General features: G+C 42.8%; 1 protein-coding gene across 1 annotated transcript; it reads right to left on the bottom strand.

Moving 5' to 3' along the window:
* Nucleotides 1-412: 412 nt before the first annotated feature.
* On the bottom strand, nt 413-8,335 carry ciita (class II, major histocompatibility complex, transactivator). Its single transcript, XM_068749807.1, has 19 exons — nt 8,281-8,335; nt 7,404-7,451; nt 6,927-6,974; nt 6,113-6,178; nt 5,393-5,584; nt 4,976-5,026; nt 4,696-4,809; nt 4,550-4,606; nt 4,227-4,438; nt 2,878-4,082; nt 2,198-2,719; nt 1,857-2,036; nt 1,718-1,783; nt 1,542-1,622; nt 1,363-1,446; nt 1,080-1,163; nt 901-984; nt 661-744; nt 413-488 (listed from the first exon to the last, which is right to left on the bottom strand). Exons 1-19 carry the CDS (start codon nt 8,333-8,335, stop codon nt 413-415), a joined length of 3,309 nt encoding a protein of 1,102 aa, XP_068605908.1.
* Between the last annotated feature and the right edge of the window lie 4,414 nt (nt 8,336-12,749).

Below are 12,749 nucleotides of genomic sequence, written 5' to 3'. Positions count from 1 at the left end.
AAAAAAAGGCATATGAAAGCTGCTTGGAATAAAAAAACACAAAGAAGAAAATGCATAAATGGTGCAAAGACAGATAAAAACAAACAAACAGCATTAGTTGATTTTCCTTTGTAGGGTCATGGGGTTCTGGATCCTATTCCAGCTGACCTCCTTCACCTATAGTGTATGTTTCTGGATTGGCGGAACAGGAATCTTCTTGCTGTGAGGCGACATCAGCCATCAGCACAGCTAGTGCACATTTGCCTCTCAAATCAAGTGTAATCTTTTCACATTTCCCCCCCAGTTTGTTCTGTTTTATCTGCTTTCAGTCCTTCGAGCAGACATGCTTCAGAAAACGTGTAAACGTGTGCATAAGATCAACAGGATGAAGGAAACCCCCCAGAGCCTTCAAGCACAGAGGCTGTGAACGGGTCTAATGACAAAGGATGCGGTTGTCCTGCTGGTGAAGTCTCTCAAACACTCCATACGGAATGCACTGGTTCCACATCCTGAGATGAGATGTAAATGAATAGAGGAAACAAAATGGGGAAAATGTCAAACTGGAGTCGGAAATGAGATGAACACACGTTCCTTTTGTATTTGGAGCAAATAAAGAGTGGCTTAAAAAAAAAGAAGAAGCTGGATGGGGATATGGTGCTGATCACACAGAAGCAAGCTCACCTCAAGGCCTTCATTTTCTTACAGCCTCTCAGACTCACTCCGAGGCTCTGAGCACCAACATCTGTCAGCTTGTTATACTTCACACTGTCAGACCAAAGGACCGAAGAGCTCAGCATTAATGTTTCACTGATGGAGGCAGCATTTGTGAAAACTGATCGAATAGTTAGATATATTATATATTTATAGTTATGTTATGTTTATTGCGTGTGTGTGTGTGTGTGTGTGTGTGCATAGTCTTACTCCAGTTCAGTGAGGGAAGCCATGTGTGGAAGGACAGCTGCTAAACTCTCTGCCCCTTCATCAGAAATCATGTTACTGTAAAGACTGGATAAAAGAAACAAAGCGGGAGAAAAGGAAATGAAAGTGAACAGTGTGTGTCCCTTTCGGGTGTGTTGTGTGTGTCTACAGTCGGAGTTTACCTTAAACAGTGCAGTTTGGGTAGTTCCCTCAGCATGGCTGCAACTTTCTTCACCCCATGGTCCCCAATACAATTCTGTGACAGACTGGAAAACAGGAAATTCCTGGTTTTACAAACGCTGCTTATTAAACACATTTCACTATATTAGAAAGTAGAATTAGTAAAGAAAAAAAGGAAAAAGTACAAATAGTATGGTGGGATTCAGTTTGTTGCTGTGAGAAATATCAACTGTCACCTCACCCAAGCGGGAGATGATGCCGACAGAGGAGAATGTTTCTACTCACTTGAGGACCTCCAGGAAACCAAGTGAAACCAGAACGTTAGCCAGTTCCACTGCGCCGTTGTCCCCGATCTTACTGTTCTCCAGACTGACAGAGGAGAGAGACAGTGGAACACAGACAGACAGTCAAGTACAAACAGAGACAGAACAGAGACATCAAGAGGCAAAGGTGTCTCCATTTACTCTAAGTGACGTAGGTTATGTAGACCCGGCAGGAGCTCCCATAGCTTGGGAAGAGCAAGGGGACCCCTCTCTGGACCGAGCCTAAGATAAGACCATGATGTCATCATCATCATCATCATCATCATTATAATCATCATCATCATCATCATCAGCAGCAGCAGCAGCACGTTACTCACTCAAACTCCAGCATGTGCAGCTCTTTGATGGCAGGCACTCCTTCTGCCAAGAAGGAATCTGATTGGCTGGAAGTAAAGGTACACACTTCAGCAACAAATTGCATTGGTATGTGTGTGTGTGTGTGTGTGTGTGTGTTACCTGTATGGCAGCCTCTTTTGCAGATGTATGTTCACCAGCTTTGCCAGGTGCTCTACGTGACACACCTGTGTGGCTTTCAGAGGGTGAATCTTGAATTTGGACAGGGCCTTTTTGCAGAGCTCCTCTTCACCACTTTGATCCAGCCGTTCCCACAGGCTGATGACATCAGCAATGCAAGCTCTGGATTGACAGCCAGACAGTTAAGTATAGAACAGCTGAAACTGTTCAGAACAATAGGCTTAAATTGTTTAAAGCAAATATAATTCTACCTTTACTGCCTGCTGCAGTCTCACGATCATTTAACCATTATAGCGCCTCGTGTGCCGTGGACTGATCTCTACCTGTATGTGTTGATGCTGTCGAGTCCCAACAGAGCCCTCAGCCCAGAGATCTGTATCCCAGAATCTTCCAGGTCCAAAAAAAAGCTTCGACTTTGAGCTTCATTCCCTTGGAGAAGATTCTGCACAGCGAAGACGTCTGCTGGGTTGAGTGGGACTCCATGAAACGTCAGGACTTCTGGAAAGGTCTTCCCCAGTTGAGCAAATAGCTTCACCCTGCCACTGTCGGCGCTTCCATCGCAATGCGTGGGAAATGCCTCGTAAATGTAGTGACATGCCTGCAGGACCTGGACGGGGCTCAGGTCACCATACGAAAGCTCTTTGAGGAACTCTGCTACCGTGGCTTGCCTGCTGACCGCAGTCTCTGAGTATGAATGAAGCCCCTGCAATTCTGTCCAGTCCTGGAACAGAATCCCAACTGCAAATCTCTGCGTGAGCTCAAGCTCCACCCTTTGAGGGTGTCGGCGTCCTCTAGTGCCTGACTGGAAAGCAAGAATCTGGAGGAAGGTACGTTCTGATACGATCCTGGGCACAGAAAGTGAGAAAAAGTTCAGAAAATCCCTAGAGTGACGGGCATTGAGGGATTCCCTCTGCCAGTCAATCAATCAATCAATCAATCACTTCTCATTTAATCAGTTTAACCATTTAGCCAAAAAGACTTTCATGAATACAGAGACGTTTACCTGGACAGAGACAAATGAACCCCTGCAAGGTAACTCTGAAGGAAAGGGTTGGCCCACAGCAGGATGAGGTCATCATCGCTACCAAGGGAACCACTCGAGGGAACCTTCCTTGTCCTCGTGCGGTAAGAGTAGAAGAGGCCCGTCCTGTGGCCAAACCCATTGAGTTGATCGGATATGATCCATCCAGTGGACAGAATTGAGGAGTTTGCTTTTACCCCCTGCCAGGCCAAATAACACAGCTGGGATAGCATCTCTCTCTCGCCCACCTCGGATTCCTCTTCTTTCTTTCTTCTCGTCCTCCTTGCTCTTTGCTTGCGTCCCCGTGGTCTGGACTTTGTCCGGGCATTTTTCCGACATCTTTTCGCTGGTGATCTAATTGGGATCTGCTGTTTTTGCACTAACTTTCCCATTTGAGGACCAGCCTGTGAGTAAGCGGTGTTTCTGCCCCTTTCCAGTTTCAGACAAAGCACTCGATGACACAGCCCCGTCAAAGTTTTCGGCAGGCTGTGTGAGCCATCGGACTCTTCCAAAACCAAGAAGACCAATCGGCATAGGCCGGGATTCCAGCAGAGGAGATGCAGGTAGCTGCTGTTTTTTAAGTGCTCCGACGCCGACGCTCTGAGGGCAGGAGTGGTGAAGTACTGGGACAAATATGTCCCTATATCTGCGAGGGTAAAGCCACACAACTCCAAAAAGCTGTCTGCCCGTCGGAGTAGCTGGCTAGCGCTGCCTCTGGGTCGGCTGGAGAGTAGCAGCGTGCAGCCTGGAAGGAGGACTCTCTGAAGGATGGCGGAGTATAACTGCCTTATAGTGTACGTCCGTGCGCTACTGTCTCTTTGCAGCGATGGTATCAAGTCTTTTTCTTGAATCTGGAGTAGCGTTTCATATTCACGTAAGCTATCAAACCCATCAAATATAACGAGCACTCGCTTTGGGGTGGCAGCGATTTGAGTGGACACTGCATTCGGGTTGAAGCAGGGCGGGGCAAAAGACGAGAGATCCAATAGGAGGCTCTGAAGGCTAAAGATCGGCTCTGTCAGCGTCAGCGCTTTGCTATCTAATACAAAGACAAAGTCAAAGTTTGGAACGCAGTCTCGGGACCAGTCGTAGCACAGCTTCTTGATCAGAGTGGTTTTTCCCATAGCAGCAGCGCCGAGCAACAAGATGCAGCGTTTGGGCTTGTCTCCGTTGGAGTGTTCAAAGATCTGAATGCACAAATGTAAGTTGAAGTCAGTTATTTCATCAATCGTATATAAACTGAATGATTAGGATTCTGAATGAGTCAAAAGGTTGCGTCGTGTTCAAATGGCACATTAATAGGTGAATTTCCTATCCATTAAAAGTCTCACCTGACTCACACTTAACCTGTTTTTTTGTCGATCAGTGTCTCCCGCAATGAATGAATCCAGTGATTTGTTTTTGTTTTTCCCGCTGCCAAAAATCTCTCGTCGGCATAAATGTGCATCCACATAATGAGAAACGAGATTAATCCCTGCTTCAATGTCCTGGCAGGTTTGATTCATGTGTTCCTTTGCTTTTTGAATGTAGTCCTTCACAGCCTCTGGAAATCACACACAGCTCGACGGTAAACTTTATTTCCTGATTACAGGATTCTTACAGCCAGAAAAATCAATGCAATAGAGGAGAGGAGTGAAAGTATATGGCAACTTACGTGGCCTATTGGGAACAATGGGAAACTGAGGAAAAGATTCCTTACATGTGGATATGTCTGAAAATCAAATTCCATGATTTGTGTCATTGTAATTATTCTGCAGAGTAATTGAAGTAGAAGCAGAAAGAAGCAAACATCATAATTACCATTGCTTGGAGAGAGTGGTGAGGCTGGAGGGAAAGAAACAGCTTTGCTCGTTGTGTCTGAAAGGGATGCCGGTGGGGATGAACTCATCTGGACCGGAGCTGCAGCCCCGCCCACTACAAACGCAAGAAAAGAAGAATGAAGCGCATTCACATCCACAGCAGTATCGGTCGTCATCTTTGCTGTTCAAACAATGCTCTGCTATTTTGATCTCTGCATACATGAGATAGAGTCAGCAGACACGCACACACTAGTTCCCAAAATCAAGTGTTTCATCATCACCTGGGGAGAGCGGCGGCATTTGATGTCTGCAGAGCGGGGCGACAGCAGGAACTACATCGGAAAGAGGGATTAGAGAGCGGGCACTTGTAAAGACGCATTTGCACCATAAACACATACAAGAGGGAACAAGGCAAGCTGGTTTGTGTAAATATTTTGTACAGAAAGTGTTTCATAAAGTACACGCAACACATGAAATAATAAAGGAGCAATTAAATATGCATTTAACGCAAGCATTTCAAGGGTTTACTATCATGTGCACAGCAATCCCAATCGCCAGTGAATATTTTCAGGGCAATTAGAACTTTGTAGAAGTTGAACGGCATAACCTTCTCGAACAGGGTGTTTTAAAGAGCTATTACTTATTGAAGTGGTGCAACTAAAAGCAGGAGTAAACCTGGATATGGGTAATCGACTTACCTAATATGTAGGTGGGTGGAGGAGCTACGTTGGGGAGAGAAAATGTAATAGTCGGTTGAGAGAGCTGCAGGTTTCCTGGAGCGTCTGGGGTGGCGATAAGCTGAATGGAGGGATGAAGGTGAACAATTCTTGGTGGATCGGTGGAGAGGCCTGCCATTCCTGCTGGACTGAGCGCTGATCCTGGGTCAGTGCCTTAAGAACAAGCAATGACAACATCCACGTTGTGTTCTGAGCTGCATAACGCACACGATGTTAGCATTTTACCACGTACTGTATTATTCAGATTTATTTGATATGTTATTAAGATGCAGCAACACTGAAGACTTTCATGACGGCGATTTGAATGAGTGATTTAAATCTTTGGGATGATTTTTTATTATTTTATTAAAATAAAAAGAGTCCTTAATAATACATTTACAGCAGGAACACTGGCAACTTACCAGTGATCCCATATTTCTTTGGTTCCTCTTTAGTTTCTGGTTGGCCTGCAAAAGTTAATTACCTTGAATATAAATGCGTAAGGTAAAAGACAGAGTAGATAGTTTGACAACCAACTAGCAGTCAAGGCTGTTTTTATCCAGTCAACCAACCTGATCTTCAGTGTTATACCTGAACCTTGAGTTTGGTCAACTTTTAAACTTCGCTAGCCTTAAATGATGGGAACTGTTAAATAGGATTTTAAGCCACAGTGTCACAAAAACCAAGTAAAATGTCGATCACCTGCTGGTCTTTGCCTTTTAGGCCAGGATGGCGTGCTGTCGCCATTGAACTGCAGCGAGCAGGGATCTGGAGAGGGAATACATCAACAGAAAGTGTGAACCTGCTGCACAAGAATTCATTTAAGAGTACAGAATATTGAAGCTTTATTCCTAAAATTAAGTATGCACTGCTGAGCTGCAGATTATAGGCAGTTTGGTAGATTATATCACCTCTGGGTCTCTTCCCACTGGTATTAGCTCTTCCTGTCGTTTGGTCCGTTTGCGCTGCTGGCAAAGACGTTTCCCCTGTAGTGCACCAAAAAGGAAGTAAAGGAATCAGTCAAGCAGCTACTGACACACTAACCACAAACGACTGGCGTGATCATTCACTTCATTTTCAAACGTCGTGCGTCTCTCACCAGCTTGAGGAATTAAAAAAGGAAGAGGTTACGGGGTAAATCTATAGAGCAACTGTCCTGAGATGTCAAAGTTAGACATCGTCTTTGTGCTTTGTAGACACCCGTTTACTTCTTTGTAGACCGCACTGCTCTGTTTGTGAATATAATGGGACTATTGCACTTTACCTGTGCATTTTGAGCAATTATGCGGAATCCTATATCTCAGTTGACTGGGATCGGTTGGGAGTCGCCAGCCTCATCTCAGGGCCGAGAATAATTCAAAAACCACCACATAGCATCAAAAAGCACATGTTTGTCTTGGTGGGGTGATAGATAGAGAGAATTACGCAGTAGATTGACCGTTGTCGTCTTGTACTACAGAATCATAGCACTCAAATAAATGATGAAGATGTTTGCAGAGGTTTGGTTCAAACTTACCTGCTATGTTCTCCAGGTACGCTTCAGGAAAGCATTCAGAAAAGTAATCTAAAACACAAATAATTAGCATGATTAGACAAAACATGAACAGGAATGAACTTCGCTGACTAAATCTGCATGTTTTCTCGCCATGTTATTAAGTTATTATTAAGTTTCTAAAAGACGACAACAAACTCGGACCCTCTAATAGAGTCTTATTTATTATCTTCCATATATTTGCACATGGTATGTTCAGATATGAGACTAAAAGCACGAGGATAAATAAACAGAATAAAATGACGATCCTTACTGCGGCTACTGAGATCTTCCTCACAACTCAACAATGAATCGCCTAAATCTGTGCCGAGGCAAGCTGTGAGCGAGAATTGGACAATAGATTGATCCTTTTAGTCTGACACATAAATATTTGAATTTGTGCATTGTCACATACGACACGCTATAAATCATGACTATTGCAGAGGATTAGCTGCAGCTTACCCGCTATTTTCTCCAGGTATTCCTCATCAAAATCATCCAAAAAAAAATCTAAAAGACACATAAAGAGCATTATTCAACAAAACATCTGCAAAATCTAAGATATGATAGTTTTAAGCAACAAAATTGTATGGGCATGTACCAAAACGCGATCGGTCAGCAGTGCAAAAATTTCATGGATCCAGAAGATTCACACGTGTGGCTCCTTAAATCTGATATGACCTAATGTAACCTGTGTGTGAAAAGGTGAATACTGACAGGAAATGTCCTACATAAGCCCCGTTAAGTAATGTTACAGTAACATTCCTGAATTATCATTACATTCTGGAAAAATACATTCAATTAAAATGCAGTCAACATGACATATCTTTACAGAATTTTACTGATACAATGGTTTCCGGAATTGTGCTTTAAATTTGCAAGAAAACACTATGAAGCATTTATTTATTTCTAGGGATTAATGTTGTTTTAAAATCCAGTAAACTGTGAAAAAAAATAGCACGCGGGGAGCATGAACCTCCGCCAAGCAGCTCATTTCCCTCACAATTAGATTTACACCATCCACATGGTGATCCGGATCACTATTAATAAAAGTTTATACAGTACCTTGTTTTTGGTATCTTTATACACCAAACATGAAGAAATAAAAGTGAATCAGAGTTATTTGTAACTGATCTTTTAATCTATAAATATGAGTTTGAATGTTTCCTGAACTCTGTCTTCTGGATCAGAGCCAGCCAGAAGACAATTTTCATGATGGTGCATATCGGACCCCTTCATGACTGTGATTTTTGGTGAGTGAATTGAATGCATATTTTACAAGATATTATTATTATTATTATTATTATTAATCCCGTTCCACCTTTCTTGAAATACTGACCTGGTAGATCTCCCAAGTCTGGGCTGATATATGGATCCTGATCCAGCTCCTGCATCTCGGCACCTGCTAACACACACACACCCACACACACACGCACACACACACACAACTCCCCTTTGAGCCAACATCAGGTTTTTACTCATTACTTATCATCATTCCAAGACAATACTACAGTCAAACTTGCTTGATTTGCATACCCTATACCGAACAAGTTGACATGAATCATTTGTGAAACCAAAGCTAATGACAAACATTCGCATACTGTATTTTTAGAACTGTGTTCTACTCGTTTCTGGTATTATGGCCTCATGTATTTTAAGTACCTGCCAGTTTCCAGGTATGACCTAATGGAAGTGCATGCTGGCATTGTCTATGTGTCATGTATTCATCAAGAAGAAAAGGAATTCTATTTACAGTAACTGCTGTATAACAGCCTCAAGACATCTTTCCAATTCACTGCTTTGCCACTCCCTCTCTTCACTAGTAGTCTTTCTGGAACGCCCTCAGATGCTCTCTCAAGCCGACAACCACAATGGAACCAGCTCACCGAGATCTTTGTATGTTAGATCCACTCTATAATTTAATGGGTTCTTTTTGGCCCATTCAATCAAGTTTCATAAAAATTGGACCAGTAGTTTTTATGTTATTCTGCTGGCACCATATTTAAATATATAACATATTTGGTAGCAATAAAAATCCTAATTTACATAATGTTAGGTGTGTTACATGCTTTGATTGGGCAGGCTAAAGATCTATTTAGTGGTGGCCATTTAAAAATTAACATCCACACTAGAATGCCATTCAGTAGAAGGCATACCCCCCACCAAGGCCCAACTGTCTCCTTTAATTTAGTGAGCCTTCTTCCAAAATCAAATCCATAGCCCTGCAACCACCATGTAAGGATTTAACAGCTGATCACTTAAGTCTGACGGACCAAATTTAACACAGTAATAGATACGATCCCTCTAAATTAGCATGATTTATTTAGTTTTGCATGAAATACATTAGTCATTCCCTGAGAAATTAAAGAAAATGTAATCAAATTGTTGCTTTTTAGCAGTTTGATTAAAAAAAAATTGCAAAGCCACACCATATTGCAAAAGTAGCAGTTAGGGATTATAGACAATTATACAATATTGAGACCAGGGATGCATGAACGGAGGACAGGAACCAATGGACGAGGGAAAGAATGAAGGAAGTAAGAGTGGAAATTAACTTTGACAGACTTGTTGTCCTACTGGGACTATCATGAAATTATTTGATTCATTTGGATTTTTTTGTGTTACTGTATGGTTTATAAAAATATTGTCCTATTAAAAGTGAAACGAAAGCTTAATATGACACAACGGCTAAATCAGGAATTCAGACACAGAACAAAGGATGATGAAGATTCATTCATTTTCTACTGCTTTTTCCCACTTTGTGAGTCACGGGAGTAGCTGGAACTTATCCTAGCTTGCTGTGGGCCAGAGGCGGATGCACCGCCAGCGCATCATAGGGCTTTGTTTTTGTTTTTTTTTGCAAATTTTGAAACCTTAATAGTATTTTACTGCTTTGATGTCATGAAGTGACATACTTTTAAATACAATGAATGCTGGGAAAAAAAATAATACATGATTCTGCACTCAAGGAGTGTGCCATTATTTACAGAAATGTAGTGTAAACTGTAAACTATAAAGACAATCAGAGATTGCAGACCCTCGCCTCAAAAAGACTATTCGATCTTGTGAGACAGTAAACAGGGCTTCCGGATCAGAGGGGCCAAACCTGCTCTAGCTTGCTGCTCCGGAACGTACTACAAGACTCCTTCTGGACTCTTTTTCCCATCATGCCATTCGTGTCCCTCCCTCTTAAAGTGGCAGTTTACAGCACAGGCACAATTCCAGATGTAAAAATAATTCTAGAATCTGGATCCAGATCCGGATCGGGGAGGACCGAGCCACGGACAGAACCTTGCTTCTGTAAAAATTTCAAGTCGATTGGGTTACTAGTTTTTGAGTTATGCGCTCGGACAGACAAACAAACAGACAAACAGACAAACAGACAGACAAACGCACCCAATTGCAATACCCTCGCTTCCGCTTCGGCGAGGGTAACAACAAAGCATCATGGAACAGTGAGAAAAACAAGTGTGGGAATGAAAATGTCGAAATGAAAGAGACACACCTTTGCCACAGATGTCCAGAACCGAATTGACAGGATAACCTCCGGTAACACAGATCGCTCAGGAAGCGGTCGGTGCAGTAAAGTCCCATCAACTGCAACCAGCCTCAGCTGCCGGAGTGCAATGGTATGATCCCAACCGGCTCTCACATCAAGTTCTCCTTTTTCATTCACTTATTCTAACCACCCCTCCAGACATGCAAATCTGTGCCAGATGCCACAGAAAAAGTGAAAATAACTTCCTGGCACAAAAATCGCCATTGTATACAAATTCCTATATACAAATTACCGTATTTTTTGGATTATACGTCGCTCCGGATTGTAGGTCGCACCAGCCAAAAAATGCATAATTAAGAAGAAAAAAACATATATAGGTCGCACTGGAGGATAAGTCGCATTTTTGGGGAAAATTTATTTGATAAAATCCAACACCAAACAACATATAGCACAAAGAACATGCTAACAAGTTTACCAAAATATCAGGTTTTACTCCGAATCACGAAATCCAAGGAAATCTTCATCCTCGGTGTCACTTTTGAACAACTCCCCCAACTCGGCAGGTAGACAAGACGCCGCTTCCTCTTCTACGTCGCTTACATCAGACTCGTCGTCAGTTGCAGTTCCAATTATTCCAGCCTTTCTGAATCCCGACAGGATGGTTGCGGTTGTCACTGAAGCCCATGCTTTGTCGATCCATTCAATGACTTCCAGGAAAGTTGCATGGCGCATTCTCCCGGTTGCCGTGAAGCTGTGCTCTCCATCCGTCATCCACTGCTCCCACAGGTTACGCAAAACTGACTTAAAGCTCCTATTCACGGAGATATCAAGTGGCTGGAGTATTTTGGTTAAGCCTCCAGGGATGATGGCAGGTATGGAGTTGAAAACTTTTAATTTATTTTTTAACTGTGGTGTGATGTGCGCTCTCATGCTATCCATCACAAGCAGAGCTTTGCGTGCTCTAAAGAAGCCATCCGGTCGCTTATTGTAGCACTTTGTAAGCCACAAGTTCATCATTTCTTGATCAATCCACCCTTTCGCGTTCACGGCGACTTCAACTGAGGAGGATTGGATTTTTGGCATGGTTTTTCGTTTGAAAATGACCATCGGTGGCAGTTTTGATCCGTCTCCACAACATGCCAGCACCACTGTGAAGTGTGATCTCTCATGACCAGTTGTAACGATATTCACACTTTTTTGCCCTTTCTCTGCAACACTTCGGCCCATGGGGATGTCAAAAGTGAGGGGGACCTCGTCCATGTTAATAATATGATCCGGTGTCCCGTTGTGATCACTTACATGCTTTTCAATGAACGCGCGGAAACTGTCAACCTTGGCTTGGAAGTCCGCTGGCAGTTTTTGGGACAGTGTCGTCCTTGCTCTGATAGAGAGGCGTTTGCGTTGCATGAAGCGGTAACACCAAGGAGGTCCTCCCGCAAAGCCGTTTATATTCACCTCCCTGGCAACCACCTGGGCGTGGAGACGCAACTGCACCGTTGACAAACCTCTCCCAGAAGCACGTTGTTCAAGCACCCATGCGTGAACTCGTTCCTCCAACTGCGGCCACCTAGCTTGTCGCCCGCGATTAGCTTTCTTTGTTTTCTTCATTTCAGTAAGCGTAACCTCCGCTTTTCGCCAGTCCCTTACAAGTTTTTCGCTCACTCCAAACTTTCTTTCTGCTGCTCGATTGCCGTTTTCGGCTCCATATTTCACTATCTGAAGCTTGTAAGCCGCGGAATATGACTTTCTTTTCGGCGCCATTTTCATTCAGCCCTTCTAATTTGTGTTTTTAGATAACAGGTGTGACAGATAACTCTGTGACCTGTCAGAATCTGTCGCGGTTTCTGGAGGTTCAGAGTTCCCTGTAACACCTGTTATAGAAATGTGTAGGCTACTGTCTCTGCGCTCACAGATTTTGTAAAAAAAAGCATATATAAGTCGCTCCGATTTATAAATCGCACCCCCGACCAAACTATGAAAAAAAACGCGACTTATAATCCGGAAAATACGGTATATATTGTAAGATGATTCGGATAACCTCTTTTTGTTGTAATTATTATTAACATTATTTTTTATTATTATTATTGCTGTCCTTTTGTGTCCAATTCTATCACAATTTTTCTGCAGTGCATTTCATTCTCCTTGTATCATTTGTTTTTACAAAAAATATTTCTAATACATTGTCACACAAGAAAACATGAAGTGGAAAGTACCTACCAATTTTGGCATTAGCAGGATGACAACTGCCTGGCATACCATTCACACCCTCTCATACCATTAATGTTCATGAGTTTACCAGTGAAAATATG

This window comes from Brachionichthys hirsutus, chromosome 16 (assembly GCF_040956055.1).
Source record: "Brachionichthys hirsutus isolate HB-005 chromosome 16, CSIRO-AGI_Bhir_v1, whole genome shotgun sequence".
Lineage (NCBI taxonomy): Eukaryota > Metazoa > Chordata > Actinopteri > Lophiiformes > Brachionichthyidae > Brachionichthys > Brachionichthys hirsutus.
This window is presented reverse-complemented; position numbering and strand designations above follow the sequence as displayed.